This window comes from Pangasianodon hypophthalmus, chromosome 13, assembly GCF_027358585.1.
Source record: "Pangasianodon hypophthalmus isolate fPanHyp1 chromosome 13, fPanHyp1.pri, whole genome shotgun sequence".
NCBI lineage: Eukaryota > Metazoa > Chordata > Actinopteri > Siluriformes > Pangasiidae > Pangasianodon > Pangasianodon hypophthalmus.
Window position 1 is genome coordinate 24,542,658 of NC_069722.1, and position 27,940 is coordinate 24,570,597.

The window sequence follows — 27,940 nt, forward strand, 5'->3', positions numbered from 1 at the left end:
ATGTCTTTATAATTTATATCTCTGATGTGGAACCTTTTATTAGTGGCACAAAGTTTCAAGCCGGAGTGTTTTATTCTGCACACTGTTTCCGGAAGTTTTATAACAATATGGCGGATATTCCAAACGATGCTCCTCAGCGTGAGTTATATAGAATAAATAGTTTAAATTCCCAAACTTTGTCTTTTAATTTAAATTACATTGCAGTACTAATGATAATTATTGGACGGACTATTCGTCATTTATAAAAATAAAATTATAAAATGGCTGTCAGGAACTTTATTCCCGACTCGTGTGTGTTATCTCCGGTCTGTAAAGGAGGCTGTGTTTCAATTTGTTCCCTGCTCCCTTTGTAAGGGCCCTAAGTAGGGTGTAAAGGAAAAGGTTTTACTGCGTATCAAGTGCACTTTGTATCTAGTAATGAGAGATTTGGGATTAGGGCGACGTGTCATAAGACAGTTAAGCGCTGTGTTGTATTTTTTTTTCTGAACTTGATCATCCTGTTTAGTTGAAACTGAAACTTTTTAATAGTTTTTAAGCAAAATAAGGTTTCAGGTTATTAAATCCAGCCTCTAAAATTAGCCAGCTAGTTTAAATCCCCTGGAATCTGTTGTTATTAATGTGTTGTGAATTTTTAATTGAGTTAAAATTGTGTTGATTCTGTGAGTTTCCGTGTTTTTATGTATGTATCTATCTATTTATTTATTTATCTATTTATTATATTCTTCAGATTGTCCAGGAACCAGCAGTGAGCAAGCTGGCAAAGCTTCAGCGTGTCAGGGATGTCCGAACCAGGCCATATGTTCCTCCGGTGCTCCCAAAGCTCCAGATCCTGGTACCTTTTCAATTCCTCATCAGCATCAGTCATCTGTTTCACAGACTTTCCGGAGTTTTACGTATTTACGTATTGAAAATTGTTGTCAGAGCTTTGCATCTTTCACTCTTGTGAACTCTGTCAATAAATGTTTCATGACTTGTTCTTATACTGTTTCTCTTTTTTTTCAGCCGTAGAGGAGATCAAGCTGAAGATGTCCACCGTGAAGCACAAGATTGTAGTTCTGTCTGGTAAAGGAGGCGTGGGGAAAAGCACGTTCAGTGCGCACTTGGCTCACGCCCTGGCTGCTGATGAATCCGCAGAGGTAGGTTCATATTAACGCCAGGTAAAATACACACTTCTAGCTGTCTTTGTTCCTGAGTAACACTACAGATTCATGAAATAACCAAACTTTCAACAAATAATCAAACAGAAATATTTTAATAAGCTTGATGAATAAACAAGTCGTGAGAAATTCGCTGAATTCTGAACCTTTATGTCTTTTCCAAGCCGGATTTGTTTGCTCGTTTGTAGAGAGCTTCTTCAGTTCTGATGATTCTTAAGTTGCTGAAATGAAACGCAAAAAAATTCCCGGCGTAAAGATCTATCCTACTGCGAGGTTGTGTGTAATTTGCGAATGCTGGTGTGATCTGAGTTTAGCAAAAGCGAAGCTGTTAGTGAAAGTTAAAACTGTGTCTTTGAGTGATTAGCTCTCTCTGATGAACTGCAGTGTGATTGGCTACTGTGCAAAATATCAAGTTCATGAGTTTTATTTTCCTGTGGAACATTTAAAGAGACGGGATCGATGCTTTATGGGCGGGAATTCCGTCGATGCTGATGCTAATCATTTTAAAATAATGATAGAGAGAACTGTAGAAAGGTTTTAAGATCTTTTGAGCCTTGAAAGTGGAAAGTGAAGACAAAGTTGAAGAGATTGTGGAGGTCATGACACTAAAACATCTGCCTCCAAAACGGTCCAATCTGCAAGGCGGAGTCTGATCCCAACACCTGAGAGTGCGAGCAGCGGAGTTCAGGTGAAGAAGCTCAGCTAAATCAGGCTCATATTAAAGAATAACGCATAAACGTATCTGTTTATAGGTACATTTAATGTCCAGAAACAAGTTAGTTCCTGCTCTCACTCCCGTCGTAACAGATACGAACACTCGTTTCCTCAGCAGCCTCTCAAATGCGACATACAGCCGTGAAAAAAATACATTCAAAATAAATTCAATGAAAATAAATTGTAAATGTGTGAATTTATCCCTGAATTTATATCCTGGATGTGGAATAGTGAAGAAAAAGCAGGTGTCCTGAGGACTGAAAACAGGAAATATTATCCCGGATTCGTGTCTGTGGACATTTAACTGCTAGTTTTTATTGAAATATAAATCATCAAGACAGTATGAGGTTCTCAAACCTGATATTACAGAGAGAGAGAGAGAGAGAGAGAGAGAGCGAGAGAGAGATCAGTGAGGTGAATATTTATAATGATTTAAAATGATGCTGAAAGACGTACTTATGGTGCATTTTTAAAAAAAAAAAAAAACAATTAGCTGAAGAATTAAACAAACCACAATCCTAAATAATTTGTGTAAGGATAAAATGAGAGGAAGTTGAAAAACTTTCACAGCAGTGATGATGAACCTAAAGGCCAGACGTTACTGCAATAATAAATAGCAATTAATTATTACTCTCTCTCTCTCAGTGTGTGTCTGTGTGTGTGTGTGGTTTTTCAGTCTTGGCTACAGAGCAATGATTCATTATGGCATATTTCCCACCTTCGTCTCCCTGCAGTGTGTGTGTGTGTGTGTGTGTGTGTGTGTGTGTGTGTGTGTGTGAGAAAGGGTGTGTGGGTGTGTATATGTTTTCTGTCTCAGCTGTCTGACCCAGGGAAAGTAAACGTGATTTGAAACATCCTGTTTTATTCCCACTTCCTGCTGATATTCTGTTGGCCTTGACACACACAGACACACAGACACACACACACACACACACACACACAGACACACAGAGTCATTTATTATTTCTGACTCTCGTACACACCCATGTGTCTAAACTGTTCCATGAAGCTTTAATCTTGGACTTTCCAGCCACTTTCTCAGAAACACTTTCTCGGGAGGTCATGTTAATAACTACACATTCACATCATGTTATAATGCATCCTTAAAGCATTATACACAGTCTTACAGTTAATTACAGAAACACGGAGCGCTCTTTATCGTGTAATATGATTTATTAACACTGTGCCGTATCAGCAGTGTTCATAACGCGTTATACGTATATATTATATACTGCATCATGACTCAACAGATGAACTACTCCAGAGACATCATCAGGAAATAGAATAAAAATAAAATCTTATAAAGCTTTACGACTTCTGAAAGTGTGTCTACGACTAAACGTAATGCTCTCCAGGGCTGAATTTCTTTCATATTGGTGAGATAATGTGTTCTAAACACCAGTGATGATGCATTCTGACAGCAGATGATAAAAACAGATTCTAAATGATTATAACAGTGTGTATAACGCCTTATGAATGTATTATAACACACACATACACAGAAAGTGTTACTGAAGATTGTGCTTTAGAGAAAAATGTATATGTGTAAATAAGATACTCAACTTTTTAAAAATATTCACATCAGGATGATCAGATACAACAACACAATCCTTCAGGAAGAGGACAAATGGAGAAAAACTAAATTAGAGATGTGATTATATAAATCTAATATAAATATTGCGATTACAGATGTGATTATATAAATCTAATATAAATATTGCGATTAGAGATGTGATTATATAAATATAAATATTGCGATTAGAGATGTGATTATATAAATATAAATATTGTGATTAGAGATGTGATTATATAAATATAAATATAAATATTATGATTAGAGATGTGATTATATAAATCTAATATAAATATTATGATTAGAGATGTGATTATATAAATCTAATATAAATATTGCGATTACAGATGTGATTATATAAATCTAATATAAATATTGCGATTAGAGATGTGATTATATAAATATAAATATTGCGATTAGAGATGTGATTATATAAATATAAATATTGTGATTAGAGATGTGATTATATAAATATAAATATAAATATTATGATTAGAGATGTGATTATATAAATCTAATATAAATATTGTGATTAGAGATGTGATTATATAAATCTAATATAAATATTGCGATTAGAGATGTGATTATATAAATATAAATATTGCGATTAGAGATGTGATTATATAAATATAAATATTGTGATTAGAGATGTGATTATATAAATCTTGTGGTTAGAGATGGCACAGTACCACGTTTTCTCTTCCGATACTGACACCTTGAGTATTTCATTTCGAATACCGATACCCAGCTGATCTTTTTTCTTTAAAAACTTCTGAGCCTTAAAATGATTTATTTAAAAAATTAAAGTACAAGAAAAAATACACAGTTAAAAACTCGACTTACACTGACACCCAAAAATCACTTATAATAAAGTATACATTTTAAATATAATAAAAAAAAAAAAAGTTTTCTAACAAAAAAATGATATAAACTTTACAGTTCCAAAAAAAAAAAATTTTTTTTTCCAAACCCAATTCCAGTTTTTTTTTTTTTTTTTTGTTACAGAATCGGATCAAATTCACTCTTTTTTCCCTCTGATATCAGCGCTATCATATTGTTTTTATATCATTTATCATTTTGTTTATCATTTTGTTTTTCCTGATAGCGGTATGATACTGATCCCGAGTATCGGATTGGTGCGGTCTTTACGTTATGATGCATATTATGTAAAGTATTATGATATATTTATATCATTTTCCACATATTCCAGAGATTAGGAGCGATAAAAGATCATAAGAGTTAAAGATTAAACCTGCTTCAGCTGAAGCAGAAAGTTTAACCATTTCAACCTCATTAGCAAAAACTTTGTAATCAGTTTATAGTTTAATAGTTTTAGGTAAACATGCAGTGTGTAATAAATACAATAAATATAAATGACTTTATATATCAGTTTACTTTTATTAGCGTGCTGTTGTTCTAGCTTTAATTCCAGCTTTAAAATATTTAAAATCAAATAACCAGTCTTAGTGATTTTGTTTTGCAGTAAACGTTTTTTTGCGGTGTATTTATATATTTTATATATGTATCTGATTTTTTAAAATTTTGTGCATTGTTGCTGATTTATAATTTGTTTGAGAAGTGGTTATTTTTTTTTTTCTCTTCGTCTCTACTGTAGTTATCAGCTGTATTTTCATGTCCTGATAAACCACACTGAGGTAAAGAGCAGAGGCTCCACTAGGGGGCGGATGTGAGCTGGAGCAGAAGTGTTTGCCCTCTCACTGTGTGTACACACACACACACACACACACACACACACACACACACACACACACAAACAGTTTCGAAACCCTACCTTTAAAACCAACCCCGATTGTTTCCTATAAAATAATCATTCACATCCTGAATTCTCAACTTTTTCTCAGTTTCCATTTCCTGTTTTCCATTTTTAAAAGTAAAACGATAAAAATAAGAATCTAAACAATAGGCGCCTTCCTGAATCTCCTTTCATCCACACGCACGGAAGTCACCAGCAGGGGGTGAGATGAGGATCTGAACAGGGAAGGTGCTGGAAAGATGGCGTTGCCGGAGCCCTACCCGGATGTGCTTGTTGCTGAGGGCATGACGTACGTCGGTGTAGGGAAATGTTCGGCCGTGAGAGTGCTCAGCTTTCAGCGTGACTACGGCTGGAGGAGGGAAGGACGAGTGGATGATAACGAGCTAGAGATCAAATAAATGAGGTCAATTTATGGAGGCCACAGTATCACGTTGCCTCATTTATGATCCTGCATGCTGACATTGCTAGCAGTTTGTCATCCACTTGTCCTTACAAAAACACTGTCTACACACACATACACACACACACACACACACACACACACCTAAAAACAGGTGTATCGGTCTAGACTGTCCTGTGAAATAGGAGGAAATGGCAAGGAAATAAAACAAGCCAGAGAACAAGCCATTCATCATCATTTATTATTATTATTATTATTATTATTATTATTATTATTATTATTGTTATTATTCTGTCTGCTGTGTGGGAACAAAAAGGTGCACTCCTGAGTCTCGTCCGGAGCTGGATGACATTCCTGGCATTCCTAATATTCCTGACATTCCTGACATTTCTGTTACTTTATTTACTCTCATTCTAATTTTTCTTTGACAAATGAGCAGTGATTTTTCTGAAGTGACTACTCTTAAGTAAACAGGTCCAGGAAGCTCATTCACCGCTCTGTCTGCTCTCTAAACATCACAGATCAAACACAGGAAAACTTCAGCTCGCAGTCTTATCACGCCTCTCTCCTACTAAATATACACAGTGAAAATACGCCTCATGATTATGAGGAAGTTTCTCTAATAAAATATATGCTCATGTGCGAAAGTTTACATCGCTCATGGCTTCTGTGTGGGGAAAAAAACAACAACTTTTATTTATCTCAAAAAACTAGAATTGTAAGATGATAAAAATGTGATGTGGGTTGATTTCGTAAGACGAATAAGCGTGAAAGATTAGAGCTGAGAGGATGAGCAGCAGCAGAGAGGACGTGAAACAGACTGGAGACGCAAACGTGAAGTTTCTATTCAAGCAGCAGAAACAGGAACAACATTAAAACGACTTTTAAATAGCAGTCGCATGGCAATGTTTATGAACACCATTGACACAAACCCCATTGTCATAAAGCAGAAAAATACACACTACACAGCCAAAAGTATGTGCACCCACATCCTAATGATTGACAGTCACACCTGTTATTAACGAGTGTGTAAAAAGCAGCACACAGCCATGCAGTCTCCACAGACGCACGCTGGTGGTAGAACAGGTCGCACTGAAGAGCTCAGTGACTTCACTGTCACAGGACGTGACCTTTACCACAAGCCAGTTAGTCAAATTTCTGTACTGCTAGATGAGCCTTGAACAACTGTAAGTGCTGTTACTGTGAGCTAGAAGCGTCTCACATCTCAGCTCAGCCACAAAGTGTTAAACCACACAGACTCGCAGAGAGGACATGCTACCCGCTACTGCTGTAGTGAGTAAAAATCACCTTTAGTCACTACAGACCTACAAACCGTTGCAGTGTTAATAACTACACATTCATTTCATGTTATAATGCATCCTTAAAGCATTATACACAGTCTTACAGTTAATTACAGAAACACGGAGCGCTCTTTATCGTGTAATATCGTATCAGCAGTGTTCATAACGCGTTATACGTATATATTATATACTGCATCATGACTCAACAGATGAACTACTCCAGAGACATCATCAGGAAATAGAATAAAAATAAAATCTTATAAAGCTTTACGACTTCTGAAAGTGTGTCTACGACTAAACGTAATGCTCTCCAGGGCTGAATTTCTTTCATATTGGTGAGATAATGTGTTCTAAACACCAGTGATGATGCATTCTGACAGCAGATGATAAAAACAGATTCTAAATGATTATAACAGTGTGTATAACGCCTTATGAATGTATTATAACACACACATACACAGAAAGGGTTACTGAAGATTGTGCTTTAGAGAAAAATGTATATGTGTAAATAAGATACTCAACTTTTTTAAAATATTCACATCAGGATGATCAGATACAACAACACAATCCTTCAGGAAGAGGACAAATGGAGAAAAACTAAATTAGAGATGTGATTATATAAATCTAATATAAATATTGCGATTAGAGATGTGATTATATAAATCTAATATAAATATTGCGATTAGAGATGTGATTATATAAATCTAATATAAATATTGCGATTAGAGATGTGATTATATAAATCTAATATAAATATTGCGATTAGAGATGTGATTATATAAATCTAATATAAATATTGTGATTAGAGATGTGATTATATAAATATAAATATTGTGATTAGAGATGTGATTATATAAATATTGTGGTTAGAGATGTGATTATATAAATATAAATATTGTGATTAGAGATGTGATTATATAAATATAAATATTGTGATTAGAGATGTGATTATATAAATATAAATATTATGATTAGAGATGTGATTATATAAATATAAATATTATGATTAGAGATGTGATTATATAAATATAAATATTGCGATTAGAGATGTGATTATATAAATCTAATATAAATATTATGATTAGAGATGTGATTATATAAATCTAATATAAATATTATGATTAGAGATGTGATTATATAAATATAAATATTGTGATTAGAGATGTGATTATATAAATATAAATATTGCGATTAGAGATGTGATTATATAAATATAAATATTGTGGTTAGAGATGTGATTATATAAATATAAATATTGTGGTTAGAGATGTGATTATATAAATATAAATATTGTGATTAGAGATGGCACAGTACCACGTTTTCTCTTTGTGGTGTTGTGGTTCGTGGGAGTGTTATCCCGCCTCGCTTCCAGTGTTTCCCAATGAATCGTTTATTGCACATAAATAAATGAATAAATATATTTGTCATTTAGTCTTTATTATTATTCCATCCTTTTGCTATGTGATAGAAAGAAAGAAAGACAGGTACAAATACAGTGAAATACCAGAACAGGAAAACAAAGAGGAACAGGAACGGGTGGGACTGCAGGTCACTGCAGGTCATGCTGTTTTAGGAAAATAATCAGTGATAGTGACCTTTTTCCATTAACAGCACGGCCTGAAGGGCTTACACCACGCATCTTTTATTTGTAAAAGAATTTCTTGTCGTACTCTTTATCCATTTATAGTTACATTTGTGTTGGATGTTGTGGAACATCTGTGAAACAAGTTAGTTCCTGTTTTCACTTGCGCTATAAACAGTCGCTCCTTACTCGTTATATTCTCTCAAGTTAATAAGAAAAAAATGCAGCTGTCATGTTACCGTAAACGCAGCATTATTAGCAACGCCACACCTCAGCTAACAGCTAACACCTAACGCCCACCCCACCTCCTTCTGCCCTGCTAAAAAAAAACACAAATTATTTCCTCAAATTATTACTAAAAATATATATTACTAAAACAAAAAAAAAAAAAAGGAAAGGATGGTTGTTTCAGTATTTTTTTTTAATTTTTTTTTTATGATGATTAATGGTTTCTCGTCTTTAATTCCAGGTGGCTCTGCTGGACGTGGACATCTGTGGACCATCGGTACCCAGAATGATGGGGCTGGAAGGAGAGCAGGTACGGCAACACAGCAGCTTCAGTCACGAACCTTTAAAACCCAGTCTGGATCAAGGAGAGAGAGAGAGAGAGAGAGGCTCAGATCTAAAGCGAAAAATTTTAAATAAAATAAGACCACTGTTGGTGTAGTCCTGGATGAACAACAGACATAAAAGATCAAAAAGAAAATCTCAAGGTAGACGGATCATTTGAGATACGTTATTAGTGGTGTTGTTTTTTTAAAATATTTTTTATTGCCAGCCCATATTTTAAATGTTATCCTGTGAAAACTGTCCACTTTTAAAAAGTAATGCTGTCAGAGTTTAGATTTCCAAAAAAAAAAAAAAAAGAAGGCACAGAGTGATGTCAGGAGCTTTAATTTTTTTGTTTCTTCGTGTCCAATCAGGTCGCAGCTCAGGGACAAGCGGGAAAAACAGCGTGATGGTGAAAAAGCTCGCTAGGAGATTTATGAGATGTCTCAATAAAAAAATATTTCATCACCATATCTCTAACATTGCTGTAACTAAAAATAACACCGAGTGTGTTTCTGGGACGTGATGTGACGTCCCACTTGAACACGCAGCAGTCGTCGATCACGTGATTAGGCGTGTCATCTTGTTATAACAATATCGCAGAACATTTTTTTTCTGCTTGGTGTTGATTAAATTATGAAATCATAAACAAAAGGAACAAAATGTAGAAATCTGTAGATTCCAAAACGATAATTTTCTAAAATCCGATATCATTTGTGTGTGTGTGTGTGTGTGTGTGTGTGTGTGTGTGCGTGTGTTTTTAGGTCTGACGTGCTGATATAGTACGTTTAAGTGATAAAAAAAAACATTCATCAGCTCATATACTGCAGCTCGGTTGAATTCTCGAATCTGATTGGTCAGAAGGTGTGCGTTATTTTCGTCTAACAGCGCGGCTCGGACCGTAGTTCCTGCTGTAACATGAACGACAGGTTTATATTAACGCGCTCGTTCTAATACGTGATCGTTTCTATAGTAACAGCCCATATACAGGGGCTTGTAAGTCTAAGACTAATAATAAACGTGGTGTTTTAAGGAGAGGTTGATGTTTTTGGAAGGAGTTTATGGAAGGAGTCTCCAGTGTCAGCGCTTTGCAATCGTGCTTTGTAGAGATTTCCAGCAGGAGGAGTTTTCGGTAACAACAGTGACGAGCCGCGACCTTTTTGTCTTATTAACTTCAAGAGAGAAAAAGAAACAAGGTGGAAAAACAAGGAAGGCTGATGTTTATAGCTGCTCTAACGTAAGTGAGAACAGGAACTAACTTGCTTCACGGACGTTCCACAACAGTAACTATAAACTGTTAAAAAGTGCGATGTGGCGTTCAGTATCAGATCTCTGTAGTGTGAAGTGGAATAACACTCTTCAGATCACACAGTTAGAGGAAAATAACTGGGGTGTATTACAGTTTAACAGTTTAAGTCGTGCTGAGGAAAAAAAAAAACCTAACAATTGCATGGTAAACATTTTAAAAACTATTTATATATAGGCAAAATCATATAAATGCATACAAAAATGGACAAAAATAGCCCCAAGTATTAACTGTAGCTGCATATATTCAAGTCGCAGCTCAAATTCTTTTAATTTTCTTCCTCCAAAGCTACAGCAAAGACAGTCTTTGACAAAAAGTCAGAATGTAAAGAAATGCTGTTGAGCAAAGACGCCTTCAAAAATAATGAAATTAAATGTTTCTACATTAAGAAAAATCCTGTAAAGAGCAGTAAACAGTAATAAATGAAAGAAAGTCAATAATGAGCTGGAAGTGTTACTGAGCATCTTGCAGAAGCAGCCACAGTTCTTCTGGAGACTCTGACTGTCGACTCGCTTCTTATTTCTGCAGCGAAACCCAGCAGCCTTCATTATGTTTTTATCTGAAAAGTGTCTCTTATGGAATCTGCTGCTTTCTTTACTGACATACAAACATTTTTCTGGAACATTTCATTTTGTGCTGGAAAACAAATGTTTGGAATCTAAAATGTTTTTGTACTGAATCAATAATGTAGAAGTCAGAAAATAAACATCTATAACAAAGTTTGTATTTAAAAAAAATAAAAAAAATTTTAAAAAGGTGCCAAGACTTTTGCACAATACTGTACATCAGTCGAGCAAGCACAATGATGTGCCCATGATGGGAATAACTGGCATTTTCATCCTTTTTTTTTTTTTCTTTTTTTTTTTTTTAAATTATAAATCATACAGTAAACATTGTGTGTTTGTTCCTCCTTGGACTTTCTTCTTCTTTGTCATGGCTTTTCTCTAGAAGTTTCCATTCCACTTTCTGCTCTCTGTGTTGCTCAATGATGCGTCTGGAGCACGGATTTCTCACAAACATAAAAAATCGACGATATAAATAAACGCTTTTTAAATATGCGTCTCTGCATAGTCATTTTTTTACTGTCTTTTTTCTTTTTTAGAAATGCGTGTTTAGAAATGCAAATTTGTGATTCTGTTTTTATTTCCTTTTTAAGGTCACGGTTTGACGGCTTATAGACAGAGTTCCTCTTTTCTGATGTGGCTTTTTCATGTTCCTCACAAACCTCAGTGATCTTTAATCGCTTTTATACACCGATTATGTTTTTAATGAAAGGTTGCTGTTGTTGTGATGAGAGCTCTCAGTTTTATATCCTTGCTTTATTGTGTTTTTGTAACACATTGCGTAAAGTGAGGAATAAACCACTGTGTGTGGTGCCGCTATAATAAAATAATCAACAGTGATGTAATGTGATGAAGCAGAGTCACTGCTGTTTCCATGAGGTTGATTAATTTCCTATAAAAGCATGTCCTGAAGTGTTTTATTCCACTTACACTACAGCAGTGTGTCACAGTTTTTATTATTTATAGCTACAGAGTGGGTTTGAAGTGTTTGTGGTTTGTGACCTAAGCGTGTGTGTGTGTGTGTGTGTAGGTTCATCAGAGTGGTTCGGGCTGGTCACCTGTGGTGAGGATCTGTGATTTTAATGTTATATGTTCCATATTTACATCTATAAAGCTGAATAAATGTTAAAACGTTGCGTGTGTGAGAGATTGTCTTTAATGTCACACAGAGTGTGTGTGTGTGTGTGTGTGTGTGTGTGTGTGTTTTCTCCTCAGTATGTAGAAGATAACCTGGCCGTCATGTCCATCGGCTTCCTGCTCAGCAGTCCTGATGACGCCGTGATCTGGAGAGGCCCGAAGAAAAACGGTGGGTGGAACGACGAGTGGCTTTGAGGAAGAGAAGAGACTTTTCCCAACTCTGAATTATTTCTCAGCTCAGTTACACTTACAGCAGTGACAGTAGCATGAGCACTTCCTCTTTGTCTTCTTCTTCCTTTTCTTCTTCTTCTTCCTCCTTTTCTTCTTCTTCTTCCTTTTCTTATTCTTCATCCTCCTCTTCTTCCTCTGCTTCATCTTCTTCTTTCTTTTCTTCTTCTTCTTCTTCTCCTTCCTCCTCTTTTTCCTTTTCTTCTTCCTTTTCTTCTTCTTCTTCTCCTTTCTCTTTTTCTTCTTCTCCTTCCTCCTCTTCTTCCTCCTCTCCTTGCTCTTCGTCGTCTTCTTCTTCTTCCTCCTTTTCTTCCCCCTCTTCTTGCTCTTCGTCGTCTTCTTTTTTCCTCTTCTTCTTCTTCTCCTTTCTCTTTTTCTTCTTCTCCTTCCTCCTCTTCTTCCTCCTCTCCTTGCTCTTCGTCGTCTTCTTCTTCTTCCTCCTTTTCTTCCTCCTCTTCTTTCTCATCGTCTTCTTCTTTTTTCCTCTTCCTCTTCTTCTCCTTTCTCTTTTTCTTCTTCTCCTTCCTCCTCTTCTTCCTCCTCTCCTTGCTCTTCGTCGTCTTCTTCTTCCTCCATTTCTTCCTCCTCTTCTTTCTCATCTTCTTCTTCTTTTTCGTCGTCTTCTTCTTCCTCCTCTTCTTCCTCATCTTCCTCCTCCTCCTCCTCCTCTTCTTCTTCTTCTTCTGAGTTCAGAGTGAAGCTTTCCAGACGGCCATCTTGAAATGTAAAGGGATCTTACTGCGGTATTGGCGTATCTGGTTCTTCAGCGTGTCTGCTCTCGGTGGTTTGCGTACCTGCCACCAAACCACCGCCATTTAAACGAGACCTGAAACAGCATGTAGTGCCCCGTGTGGCTCTGCACCTGGCCGGTGCTTCCAGCCCAGTGGTTTCCACATGCAGCTGTATTTTATCTGCCTTTTAATAGATTTATAGCACAGATGAAGGCTACAGTTACATGTTAAAGATCTGTAGGATCTTGTGAAACAGTTGATATCCTACACTGCTTAGGGTTTTTTAAAAATTTTTTGCAATATTTAGAGCGAGTGTACCGGTTTCACTTCCTCCAAACGGATGAAAATGGCACTGGTACACAATCTGTGTTCATCACCTGCACCTTTGTGGGTGACACGGTTCCTTTTCAGCATGAAAAACCCCGTCCTGTTAGTGCCGTGGGTATGCAAGCCGAAAAATTATTCACCGTATCCCCCCCAAAAAAAAAACACGCAACACAACACAGTGCCTCATTGTGCTGATATGAGATGAACAGCATTTTGGATAATGTAGAGGAATAGATAAAGGTCTGTAAATAAACACGAGGGTGTGGTGCTGTTACAGTAAAATTATAAACAACAGAGTGCTGATGATGAAGCGGAGTCACTATTAGCTTACCTCTGGGTGTTAGAAAGCGCTGGCACTGGAGACTCCTTCCATACATTTTAATCAACACCATCCACTGTACAAATCCCTGTGAAACCATAGAAACACATTCGAACCAGAGCATTAGTTATAAATAAACCTGCACTACTGTCAGAGCTGCTGTTCTAGAAAATGAATCAACATCCTTCTGACCAATCAGGATCCAGAATTCAGGAGCGCTTTTTTTTTATGTTCTCGAGTACATTGTGAGGAAAAGTTAATTTGCTCACGTCCTGGTGACAAAACTCATCAATACAAACAACAGTAAAGATCAATTTTAGATTTAGGAGTGTGTTGATCACTTTATATCGTCTTGGCTCCTGTGAATCACGGAATTGTTTTTTTTTTTAGCCTGTTATATGAGAATAAGGATATAAAAATCTAGCTTGCTTGGTCAGGTGTGTGCAGTGTGATTACCGAAGCTTACACGAAACCTTATAGCTGATTTTGAGGAAGTTAAACTAGTCAGAAGGGAAATATTTTTACTTTTATGTTTGCGGTCACATATTTATTTATGCGTTCTAACATCTCGGATGTGTTTCAGAGATATAGGATTTATCTCTCTCTCCATCTCTCAATTTTGTGTTTTGTTATTCTTCTATTTCTTGTTAACAAGCTGAATTTTTTATTTATTTTTATCCAGAATCTGAATTGTAAGTGAAATGTAACTATAAACGCTTAAAAATTGAATCATTTTAATCATAGGCAAACTGCTGTGGTGTAAGAGGAATAAAACACTTCAGGATCTGCTGTTAATGGAAAATAATCAACTCGGGAATGCTAGCTGTGACTCTGCTTCACTGTGCCACCTCATTGTTGATTAATTTCCTGGTCAAGTGGTTTATTCCTCGTGTAACTGTAGCTGATAAATAATGCATTGACATGTGTGTGTGTGTGTGTGTGTGTGTGTGTGTGTGTGTGTAGGCATGATAAAGCAGTTCCTGAGAGATGTGGACTGGGGTGAGCTGGACTACCTGATAGTGGACACGCCCCCGGGAACCTCCGATGAACACCTGTCCGTGGTGCAGTACCTGAGTGGAGCGGGCATCGATGGAGCTGTTATTATAACTACACCACAGGTACACACATACACACACACACACACACGAACACACACATATACATACATATCTCAGACTGACCCCGCTCCAGCACCTTGTATAAATCAGACCACGTGTCTCTATTGTTCTACTGTGGAAAATTCCCTTCACCTGCAGGGAATTAATAATACATGCGCCCTTACTTTAGACTCTCTCGCTCCTCTCGAGTCCAGGAGAGTTAAGGGGAAAGGTACTCTTCAGCCTTGGCTTAACGATTCAATCCGAGCTCTTAGACAAGAGTGCAGAAAAATGGAAACCTCAGGTCTCTTATGACATTTTTAAGATGTGCTTAACAAGTTATCAGAGGTCAAGGAAAGAGGCAAAATCAAAGTCTCTCTCTAAATTAATAGCTGAGAATGAGAAAAGGATTGCAGTTAAATGAAAGTAAAACCGAAGTCATTATTTTATGCTTTCCCACCGTCTCCTCTGTCCGTGAGGTCCGGGTTAGGTCCTTTTTCCTCGAAGTCACGTAAGAGTATCAGAATTGACGCAAGTTTATTCTTTGATCAACAAAGCAGTGCTGTTGTTAAGGGAAGCTTCTTTCATTTCATATTCTATTACAAAGCTAAAACAGATTCTATCTACAAAATAGCTGGAAACTGTGATTCACACTCTCATTACATCACGGTTGGACTGCTGGCCTTCGTCAGTCTGCCTTTTCTCACTTGAGTCAAATCCAGCAGCTACATTTTTAACAGGAACCGAAAAGAGGCGTCATTTCTAACCTGTTTTGGCACGTCTTCACCAGCGTCCTGTTAAGTTCAGAATTGATTTTAAAATTATTATTTATATATATATATATATATATATATATATATATATATATATATATATATATATATATATATATATATATATATATATATATATACAGTACTGTACAAAAGTCTAGGCACCCTGTTTTGTTTTTTTTAGCACAAACTTTGTTATAGATGTTTATTTTCTGGCTTCTACATTATTGTTTCAGTACAAAAACATTTTAGATTCCAAACATTAGTTTTTCAGCACAAAATGAAACGTTCCAGAAAAATGTTTGTATGTCAGTAAAGAAAGCAGCAGATTCCATAAGAGACACTTTTCAGATAAAAACAGAATGAAGGCTGCTGGGTTTCGCTGCAGAAATAAGAAGCGAGTCGACAGTCAAAGTCTCCAGAAGAACTGTGGCTGCTTCTGCAAGATGCTCAGTAACACTTCCAGCTCATTTCCTTAGAAAACTGCACACACTGCACCTGAAATACTGCTATTTTATTTTTAAAGTGAAGGATCATCACACCAAATATTGACTTTGTTTCATTTATTACTGTTTACTGCTCTTTATAGGATTTTTTTTAAATGTAGAAACATTTAATTTCATTATTTTTGAAGGCATCTTTGCTCTACAGCATTTCTTTGCATGTGCCTAAGACTTTTGCACAGAACTGTATACACAGTACGCTCTTTCTGGTCTTGCTCCACAGTACATTATTGACCTTCTTCATCGTTACTCTTCTACCAGAACGTTAAGATCTTGTAATCAGCTTCTTCTCTCTGTCCCACGTTTTCACACTAAGACAAAAGGTGCTCGAGGCTATTCTGTGGTTTCTCCCAAACTCTGGAACAGTCTCCCCTTTCACGTCTGTCTTTAGCCATTTTTAAATCTTCTCTTAACAATTATTTTTATTCTTTGTCTTATGCTATTTAATGTGATGCTAGATGATTTTTTTACGTACAGCACTTTGGATCAACTGCTGCTGTCTGATGTCATAAATAAAATTCGACTGGACTTAACTACAAAATGACAAAAGAATTAGATTTTTCCGATTAAGGAAGTGAAGGAAGATGGAATTCTCCTGCCTCTGATCAACTTCCTGTCATTTCTCGATTTCCTTGAACAGGAAGTGTCTCTGCAGGACGTACGGAAAGAGATCAGATTCTGTCAGAAGGTGAAGCTGCCCATCATCGGCGTGGTGGAGAACATGAGCGGCTTCGTGTGTCCCAAATGCAAGGTGAGTAAAACACAAGAATTTACTGTTGTATGCAAAAGTTTGGGCACCCTTGGATGAAATGCACTAAACAAGCCTACAAAAAGCGTTTGTAAGCTTAGATTAGATTAGATTAGATTAGATTCAACTTCAAAGGGATTGTTACTAAGTACTGACATAGTAGGGTGTCCAAACTTTTGCACACTTTTTTTTTCCAGTTTTTTTTTTGGTTCAAGTTCATTAAATCTAAAGTAACTGTGCATTAACATCTGCAGAAAAATGTGATGTTTTGAAATAGTTGTGCCAACTTCAAAAATCAACAAAGTGTGCAATTTGGCCAGGGGTGCGCAAACTTTCGTGTACAACTGCACAGCTGATTAATGATGATTTATGATGATTATTTATTTATTTAATCAGCTGGGATTTAATCAGGGATGGGTGATGCGATGATATTAAATGGATATCGTGAAAAGATTGGTAAAATACACTTTTCAGAGATCGCAAATACCGTGATTTAAAAAAAATTGAAATATTTTTGTTAAATAATTTCAAACTTTGATTGGAAGCAACTGATTTGAAGTAAAATTTAATACTGAAGCTTTAAAATAGTAAATTTGTACAGAATAAAAAAAATCCTTCTTCTTAGTGTTATTTTCAATATTAAAATTTTTTGAATTAATATTTTAAAATAATTTTCTTTCAACATTAACTAAAAGTATCATCAGATTCAGCTTTTCAGTTCTGTTTTTTTTTTTAATTTTTTTTTTTTAAGTTTTGCTAGAAGTTTGTTTGCAAACCTTTACATCGTCATGGAGATCATATATCGTTGAATTCACGCCTGCGTGGTTAAAAACTTTAAACCCGCGTTTGCAGGTATTTCTGCACGACGACATGACGTTCATCCAAAAACCGCTCGAGTGTTGATAAATTTGAAAAAAAATAAATAAATTAACAGATCGTCTACCGTATTTTCAAACCCGCATCTAAAATGATGCTTGGAATTGCGCAATTGATTCATGGTTTGGATGAAAATCTCGAAAGTGAAAGAAATACCTGTGAATATAAGCCCCGCCCCCAAACGAGGCCTGGGTGCGACCCGCATTAGACGAGCATGAACATTCCCTTGCATGCAGAGTGTTAGTCAATTTTCATTATAAAATATCACAGCAGATCTGAGCTCATATCCTGTGTCTTTTTTCTTAGTGTTTTCCCACTGCTCACAGATTAACTTCCATAAATGGCAAGCTAACCCTCACACACACACACACACACACACACCGAGCAACCTACCAGCATAATCTTTAAATCTGTCTCTTACTGTTTTGTTTTTTAAATGTTTAAGACAGAGTCGAAGGCCATATTCACAAAAAATGAAAAAGTTCTCCTGAGTAACACTTAAAGTTTGTAGGAAAGTTCTTAAAACTTAAACTGCTCTTAAAAACTAAATAAAAAGCTAAGAAGAACTTTTACTAAAGAATCAGAAGGACTTTTCATCTGTAAGCTGTAAAGAGATTTTTAGAAGTTCATCAGAGGAAAATAATCTGATTTGTGGTTCTGTGTAAACAGATTATTCTGTGTGTTTTTGTCACTGAAACGTTCAGCCTTTCTCACTCTCGTTAATGTTTTACACAGTGACCCACTGTGAAGCAAGAGCTTGAGTTTAATCCTAAATTTCAGTTTTTTTTTTTTTTTTAGTTTAACCTTGGTTTCCAAGGGACTTTCCCCGCAAGAGGAACTTGGTGTAAATGATTGCTTTATCTGAAATTTTATCCACATTTTAATCATGAGTGCCATTTAAATACGCCACTGTGGAGAAATACTTGTCTTGGCATTTGTGGTGCTTTCCCATTGAAACGCTTCCTCGTTAGCCCTGTGCTCTAGATTTTAGCCTCTTTTTAAATTCTAATATTGCTTTACTAGATACTTTTCCTGCATGAGGAACTTGAGCAAGTTGCTTTCATGTGTCTGAGATTTTATCCACATTTCCAATTGAATTTTATGATCCCCTTCTAACAGAACACGTCTCAGATTTTCCCTCCGACCACGGGAGGAGCTCAGCGGATGTGCGAGGAGCTGAGTCTGCCTCTGCTGGGCCGAGTTCCTCTGGACCCACGGATAGGTACGCAATGCCACGGTGCTGCTCAGTTCTGGATTCTGATTGGTCGGAAGGTGTTGATTAATGTTCTGACAGCACTGCAGCTGCAAATCACAGGTTTCTGTTAATGCGCTCGTTCTAATACATTATCGTTTCTATAGTAACGGCTCGTTCACAGAGACTCCTACAGCGGACGCTCCAAGTAAACAGATGTGCGTAATCGTTTTGAGTCTCCAGTGTCAGCACTTTGTAAAGTTGTAACAACACAACTTTTCTTGGTAATACGACAAGCTGCGTTTATTTAACTTCACGAGAGACAGAAAGAGAGGCTAGTGAGAGCAGGAACTTATTTCACAGACGTTCCGCAATGTTAGATGTAGCCGTAAATAGATAAAAAAAAATACAATATGGCATTGTTTAAAAGAATGTAATATTAGTCTCTCTCTCTCTCTCTCTCTCTGACTAAACCAGTTAAACAGAATCCTGCAGTACTTTTCCATTAATATCCTTCCTTCATATTAGAACTTTTTAATAACAGTTAAAACACTCATTCTAAGAAACAATATATATAAATGTTGTCGTTTTGAGTATTCATGTTACTTAGAATTTAACTCCTGTCGCCAGCAGTTTCCACCAGTTTCTAGTTCTCTCTTTTTTAAGCAGGTTCCTCATTTGTTAATTGTAATTCTCCTTTTTTTTTTTCTGTTATTCAAAGGTCGAAGCTGTGACGAGGGAAAGTCTTTCCTGAATGAAGTGCCAGATTCTCCAGCAGCCGCAGTCTATCAGGTTATAGTGCAGAGTAAGATCAAACACACACACACAAATACTTCCTGGTTCTTGCTTTTGTTTTGCAAGGGTCATACCAGGACACACAACCTGAAAAGGAGGGCGGGGTTTAAAAGCGTTAAAAATTTATTAAAAAAATGGCAAAACCACACAGACACCTTGAGAAGAGAACGAGTTTAGGCTTTAGACTTTGGTGATCTCTTCCTTTTGAAAGCATTCTGATGTTTTTTTGTTTTTTGATTTTATTTTTTTTAATAACTTCCTGCTTTTTGGCACCAGGCAAAAGCTAAATTGCAAGCACAAAAGATCGCACCTTGTGTAACTTTTCACCTGCACAGCACTGAAAAAAAACAACATGCAAAATATGATATTCAGCAAATACTTCTTTATTGTCCTAGGTAGGGAGGCAGCCTATTTCTTTTCAGACATAAAAACTCATATTCTAAGAAAATTTCTACAAGTTGAGAAGGGATGTTTTATTTTTGGTACTCGTTGCTTCTAATAATGATACAGAAATGAGTAGGGGTGGAGGATATAACAAAAATATCAAGCATCACGAATGCATTAAATATCCTGTGCACTTTAACCAGGAGGATATCGTAGACGACGAGATGTCGTGTGTTTTCTGAGTCATGCCCTACGCGTGTGAGCCGAGGTCGAGCGGAGAGACTCAGGGTCGTCACTGGGTGACATCTGATTAATGATGGAGGCGGTGTATAACAACGGGATATTCCACAAACTCTGCTCTCTTCCAAACATTTCTTCTCCACTGTGAGATTGCTGGAAAAGGCAACAGTGTGCAGGAAGACACGCCAAAAACACACAGCCATGTTTGCAGCTGCAGAGCTGGACACACCCCTGGAGGCGGGCCATTTAATTGGACGACTACACGATGACTCATGAAAGAATTTGAATCATTTTCCCAGGAGTGAGAAAGTATAAAATTAAAACAAGAATATATTTCCAAAATGATTTATTTTAGATGATTGGTGTCCGTAATGCTAAGGGACAGGTGCAAAAAAGCTGAAATGTTTGATTTAATAAATGGCGGTTGAAAATGCCGTTTCAGCGTGGACGGAAGGCCTAAACTTTGAAAAAACTTTTGCGTGCGTTAGTGTGGTGTCTGCAAAGATTTTACTCAATCTGAATGAGTTCATTCCAGATTAATTGGTTATATTTTTAAGCTCAGAACTTAAAAACATTAGCCAAGTTTTGAAATATTCTGTGTTTAACCTCCAAGAGTGTTTTTAAATCTTATAAAATACAGCGTTTGATTTCCATTTTGAAAAGAAGTCCAGTTTACCTGGCTGTTAGTTTTATATCTACATAACGAAATTCCCGCCTTGTTGACTCAGATCGAAATGTAATTCAGACTGGTTTACTCATTTCTCAGTGTGTCTGAACGAGCCGAGTTTTGCTTTCTGGATAAGTCGGCTTTCAAAACATGGACGTCGTTACCAGAACGTAGCCGAGCTGAAAACACAGAGTGTTTCAGTTCCCTGTCAGAGTCACTGCTGAGGATTTGCTTGTGTTTTGCATGTAAGCAATGAAACACCTGCTGAAGCCAGTCTGAATGTAGACCATGTGGTTAAGAGCAGATCTGTTTTCCTGTGCTCCGAGTGGCCTGCACATTTTTTTTTTTTTTTTTGTAATGCAGTGTGTCAATGCTTCTAAAAAAAAAAAAAAAAAAAAACATGATATCATGCTTGGGCTTCTTTCTGAGAATAAACCCCCTCACTTATTTCTCACATCCGCCCAAACTAAATTCTCAGTCTGATTTCACTCTTCATACATGTGCTCATAATGTATTGCTGGACTTTTTGGACTTTTTTTTTTTTTTAATGAATGAATAATTGATAATCTGAGTCATTGTTGTGGGTTGCTGAAGATGTAGAAATTGTAGGCTAACATTATTTACTGTGAAAACGAGGTTTCTTGTCCAGTCTTTTTATTTCCCACCCAGCAGCCAGCTGTCCCAATCACGCGGCAGCACCAGCCACGGCATAACACACTCTAAGGAAAGTGCTATCCGCCCTCTTCCACATCCATGAGCTCACAGACAACTATGATTGGCTAGTGTTGCTCTGATTGACAGAGGTGAAAGTTTTGCTCCTTCGTCTCCCGGCCACAGATGAGATTCAAGCTGGGATCGTCGGGATTCGAATTCCCAGAATAGTCTTGCTATTTTCTGTTTTTCAGGTTAATGCTGTTTATTGTTTCTGAAAAACAGCTAAAGTAAAGCGTTGGCATTAAACTTAAATCATTAAATCAGGATTTTTGGATTGATTTTGATTCTTTTGGATTCAAGCACTACAAAAACATTGAGCAAGAATTTTACTGCTAAGGATGTGCTCTTTATTATCTAAATTTAACCTAATTAATAATTATAAAATATATTAAAAATGACAGATTTATAAAGATTATAGATTCTAAAAATTAAGATTCAACACGACAGTTTTGCCAGCAAACCTACTCTCTCTATATATATATACATACATACATACATATATATATATATATATATATATATATATATATATATATATATATATAGAGAGAGAGAGAGAGAGAGAGAGACACTGATCAGCCATAACATTAAAACCACTGACAGGTGAAGTGAACAACATTGGCTACAGTGGCTACAGTGGCTCCTGTCAAGGGGTTTGATATATTAGGCAGCAACTGAACAGTCAGTTCTCGAAGTTGAGGTGTTGGAAGCAGGAAAAATGGGCAAGTGTAAGGATCTGAGTGACAAGGGCCAAACTGTGATGTCTAGACGACTGGGTCAGAGCATCTCCAAAGCAGCAGGTGTTGTGGGGTGTTCCCGGTATGCAGTGGTTAGTACCTACCAAAAGTGGTCCAAGGAAGGACAACCGGTGAACCAGCGACAGGGTCATGGGCTCCCAAGGCTCACTGATGCACGTGGGGAGTGAAGGCTAGTCCGTCTGGTCTGATCCCACAGAAGAGCTACTGTAGTACAAACTGCTGAGGAAGTTAATGCTGGCTCTGAAAGAAAGGAGTCAGAACACACAGTGCGTCGCAGCTTGCTGTGTATGGAGCTGCGTAGCTGCCAGAAGCTCCTACAATGGGCACGTGAGCATCAGAACAATGGAAGTAGGTGGCCTGGTCTGATGAATCACTTTTTCTTTTACATCACGTGGACGGCCAGGTGCGTTTGTGCGTCACTTACCTGGGGAAGAGAAGGCACCAGGGTGCACTATGGGAAGAAGGCATGCAGATGGAGGCAGTGTGATGCTCTGGGCAATGTTCTGCTGGGAAACCTTGGGTCCTGGCCTTCATGTGGATGTTAATTTGACACGTACCACCTACCTAAACATTATTGCCTACCAAGTGCACCCCTTCATGGCAACGGTATTCCCTAATGGCAGTGGCTTCTTTCAGCAGGATGATGCTCCCTGCCACACTGCAGAAACTGTTCAGGAATGGTTCAAGGAACATGACAAAGAGTTCAAGGTGTTGACTTGGCCTCCAAATTCCCCAGATCTCAATCCGATCGAGTATCTGTGGGACGTGCTGGACAAACAAGTCCGATCCATGGAGGCCCCACCTCGCAACTTACAGGACTTAAAGGATCTGCTGCTAACGTCTTGGTGCCAGATACCACACACACCTTCAGAGATCTTGTGGAGTCCAGGTCTCGACGGGTCAGAGCTGTTTCAGTGGCACAAGGGGACCTGCACAATATTAGGCAGGTGGTTTTAATGTTATGGCTGATCGGTGTGTGTGTGTGTATATATATATATATATATATATATATATGCAGAGTGATACATATCTTGTATCATAAGAAATGTCTTCAAATATTGTGATACGATATTTTTATCATATTGATCAGCCCTAATTAGAATGCTTTCTAGCATTTCTTGAAACACTAACCATGAATTCTAGCATGAAAATATCTCTAGCTCATAGCTTCACAATTTAGCAATAATAAAAAACATTTCTTTGTGTTAATTTATTCAGATCATACACCACAACCAGACCTTTGTCACCAAGCCGTGGTAATTCAGCAGCGGACTTGTGTGTGTAATTAAAGTCTCTCTTAAAGACTGATTGACTGTTAAACCTATTAAAAAATGAGCAAAAATAAAATGCCATGCACCTCTAAGTGTTAACTTAATTTTAACGTAAATTGATTGTGAGTGGATGGAGAATGTTCTCATGACCTTGATTTGGGGAAATTACCAGTCATGTGATCGTTTTGGTACTTCCTTTCGTTTTGTGACAGCTATTTTACTAACAAGCCACGGAGTGATAATATATATTATTCATTTTAATCTTACATCGGAACTCTATTTTTGCATTCGCAGAAACTTTTTATAGGCCAGAAGACCCCAGACTGTGATGTTTAACACACATGTGGGTGTTGTGGAGAAACAGCTAGAAAGAGAGAAAAGGGAGAAAGAGCTAGCGCTGTTCCAAAAGCCCCTTTCTGTGTTACAGTCTGTGTTGTAACAAAGACGATGAAATGACTTTGGGGATCCATGAAAGTGGAAAACACCGTTCCTTCCTGCCTCTGTAACATGATCTACAAGCATTATATTTACAGTGAGTGCTGGCAAACCACGTGACTGGCAGGAATATCCTAATGTGGAACTAAAGTTACTTGATATAATCTTCTAAAAGCTAAAATCTGAATCGTCTTGTTTAAATCGTCTTGCTACAAACGAGAATCCGGTTTAAACAGCGCAAAAGTGCAGCAGTGCTTCTTGGTCGGTTTTATTTTTCAGCTTTCGCACGCTAAATCTTTTCAACGCCCATATGCAAAGGCACAGCCGAAGATTTGATTTCACCAATAAAACCATTTTATTTATGGTTTTATTGATGATATATCGTGCGTTATTGTCGGCCATTTTATCTCGGTAAGCTTTGGTAACCATAAAGTAAAAAAAAATATATCACGGTTTATAGTTAAGGCAGGTTGATATTGGATTAAACAATCTGCCAAACTGTATAGTACGGTTCAAAAGTCATCACTGAGGTAAAAAAAATCAAAAGAAAAAAAAATCCATATTAAATTAAAATCTAAATTAAATGGAATTAAAATCCATTCAGTGGATTCAGTTCATGCTATAGATTTTTTCTTTTCTTTTTTAAATTTTTTATTCGTAGTTCCTGTGGTGAAGATAACAGTAAACAGCATCAGCGATCATCTACTAATGCCACTCCTTTCCCCGATCCACGTCGACACTAACGTCAAAGCTGCTGTTCCAGGAAAATAATCAACAACCCCATGGTGTGATGAAGCAGAGTTACTCTTACCACTGTGAAGTTGATTATTTTCCTCTAACGGCACATTCTGAAATGCTTTATTCCTCTTAGACCACAGCAATGCACCTAAGATTACAATTTTTTATTTATTGAAGAACGACACATTGTACATTTTATCCAATTAGAGTTACATTTAATGTTGTGGAATGTCAGCGAAACAAGTTAGTTCCAGTTATCGTTTAACAGCTATGAACAGTCGTCGTTCCCTCACCAGCCTCTTTTTTCTCTCTCATGAAAAAAAAATATAACATAAAAATGTTTTTAAAAATGTAAACTCTTCTGTCCTGAAGATTTCGGAAAAACTTCCTTCCATAAATGTTAAATTGTTTATTATCAGTGGATCGTCTGCTGTACAAGTCCTTGTGAATGAGCTGTTACTATAGAAACTCTAACGTATTAGAACGAGCGCATTACTATAAATCAGCACCTTCTGACCAATCACAATCCAGAACTCAGCAGCGCTTTTGAATTGAGTGTTTTATTTGGGCAGAAGCATCGTTTCTTCTTCAGCTGTTTAGACGGCGGCTCAGCGTGAGGTGTTTAGGAGAGGAGCAGAGAAAAAAACAGCAAAGATCAAACAATAACACAGATCCCTCTGCATGGCTTCCCCAAGTGTTCTCTGGATTGTTGTGGATTCTTCTTGGAAATTTTTGGGATACGGAAACCCTTTGTTGTTGTGTTTGTAATCATTGTTGTTGGTTTTTTCCTTAATAGAGAAAACAAAGAAACGTACACTCTCAAATCTGAAAGTGGTCTTCCATTGTCCTTTGTCCTGTGAAGTTTCAGAAGAGAGCGCTAACAGAAACGTTTCTCTTCTGAGAAAAGTGTTAGAACATAATAACACACTAAAACCTTTTTCTTTAAACTCTGACTGTAAGCAGCTGATTGTGTGTGAAACTGTAAATCTTTAAAACGGAGATTTTACTTTTATTTAAAAGCGATATACGTGTCTTGTTTACAGTTTGTTAGCATTGTGGATGCCATCATAGAAATGTCAAGAATGGATTTTAGCTAACTAGCATGACAGTGGCATCATTTTTAAGGTTGTTTATGGTGTAGTTTTGGTTTAAAGTGTGTAAGTAGTGTTGCAAGTCAGTGAAAAGGAAATGCAGACGAGTGAGTTTTTATGTAACACTAGAGTCTTATCAGGTAAAACACCTACAGAAAAACAGCCCAAAGTGGCGGCTGTAAGGAAGTGGGTAACTTTAGAAATGAACTCCTTCGTTTCAGAAATTAAATCTACCGTATGTGCAAGTTATAACTTTTTTTGTTTTGTTTTTTTTGTATTGTTTTCCAGGTATAAAAGATTATTGTGCTTCCGGATTCTCCTCTGATGGAAACCCAAACGCAGATAACAAGTGAACATCAGCGCTGGACAACAGTCTGTGGTAGAATCATAATCATAATTATTTCCAGAATCAGATTAAATTCAGTTCTTTTCTAGAAAAGGTTCTCTTCTATGTAACATTCTTTACAGGGGTTTTTCCCCCTTCTTTCTGCAAACACACTTGAAATCCATCCTCAGGATGTTGTTGAAAAAGTGTTGGCTTTAACTGAACACACTCAACATCTGCGGGAACGCCTGAGACATTTCTGCTCATGAATGCCTCACAGTTTTCCTTTAGATGTATTCCTGTAAATTTTCTTGAGGAATTACAGCACGAACATCTACGTCCTTGTTTTTTTTTTTTTTTTTTTTTTTAAGTAAATGTGAGTGGAGTTACATAACTGCTGTCTAGTTCTTCCATGTATCATGACACTGAAATACTAAATACTTAAATAATAAATATTTTTTCATTCAGTTTCTTTTTTATTGTGGGAAAAGTGTCTAACTCTGTCTCCGTCTGATTTTAAGGGGTTAAATTAACAGTTCCCTTTAATGCATCACTAAACATGAAACTATTGTAATGGTTTAAATCTTCCGCTTTATGAAAGGGATTAAAGTTTAACAGGTAGATGAACCATTGAATAATTCAGTCAACATTAACATCAGTGGAAGTGCAGAATTTTACAGAAGGAATTATGATTTCTGATCTGATTTTTTTTTTTTTCTTCTTCTTCTTCAGATAAAACCTATTTCCGGACTAAATAGAGCCGATGTTTTTAAATGAAGCTTCCTGAAGTGAAATGTTTCTATTCATACCACAGCATTGTCGATTTCTCAGTTCTGATTGGTCAGAAGGTGTTGATTGTTCGTTCTAATACGTTGCAGTTTCTATAGCAGCAGATCATCAGATCAGATAAAGTTTTTTTATGTAACATTTATGGAAGGAGTCTCCAGTGTCAGCGCTTTGTAACTTTTTTTACGAAAACGAAAGTTTTCCAACATCTTTAGGACAGAGTTTATAGCTGCTATAACGTAAGTGAGAACAGGAACTAACTTGTTTCGCGGACATTAAACGTAACTATAAACGGATAAAGCGTATGACGTGTTCATTAATAACTAACAAAATTGTAATCGCTGTTCTAGGTAGTATAACTCTGTAAATAGCTAAAATAAATAAATAAAGCGTACAAATTGTCCCTGAGATGTGTTTGTTTGTTTATGTGGTCACTGGTGTGAAACAGGTCACTGGTGTGAAACAGGTGACACACTTCCGAGTCATAAGAGGAAGTTTGCGAGGGTGTGTTTAATGCAGCATTGAAACGCAGGTCTGATCTACACCTGATCTACGACTTCATCAGCGTCATTCCATCCTGATTTATTTTTCTGCCGTCTGATCATCGGTTCTGTAAAACTGTGATCCTGAACCGCTACAACTCGCTGGCTAATCCCACGCTAGCACACTGCATACGTGAGCATAAGGAACATGACTACAGTCAGATTTATCTAATATTTCATCATTAATCTCATATTAAGCCTCTTTCTAGACACAAGAGCTTAATTTAGCTTCTTTCTAGAAATAAACACTTCGAATTAACGAACAGAACGAGATTCACCATTTCAAGGTGAAAGTTGCTTAATAATCTTTGTATTTTTTATAATGGTGTCATAATGGAAATATT

The 27,940-nt window shown here is 36.8% G+C and overlaps 1 protein-coding gene across 2 annotated transcripts; it reads left to right on the plus strand.

The window, feature by feature from the left end:
• The first annotated feature begins 54 nt into the window (after positions 1 to 54).
• nubp1 (nucleotide binding protein 1 (MinD homolog, E. coli)) lies at positions 55 to 27,883 on the plus strand. Of its 2 annotated transcripts, XM_026947116.3 has the most exons (12): positions 55 to 138; positions 728 to 832; positions 1,003 to 1,136; positions 8,971 to 9,039; positions 11,950 to 11,982; positions 12,135 to 12,225; positions 14,625 to 14,779; positions 16,675 to 16,785; positions 18,778 to 18,880; positions 19,572 to 19,655; positions 26,232 to 26,322; positions 27,001 to 27,883. In XM_026947116.3, exons 1-11 carry the CDS (start codon positions 108 to 110, stop codon positions 26,294 to 26,296), a joined length of 981 nt encoding a protein of 326 aa, XP_026802917.1. In that variant the 5' UTR covers positions 55 to 107; the 3' UTR covers positions 26,297 to 26,322; positions 27,001 to 27,883. The 2 variants fall into 2 exon arrangements, with proteins under 2 accessions (XP_026802917.1, XP_026802916.1); XM_026947115.3 differs by lacking the exon at positions 27,001 to 27,883 and having other exon boundaries at positions 26,232 to 26,735.
• Positions 27,884 to 27,940: the final 57 nt, after the last annotated feature.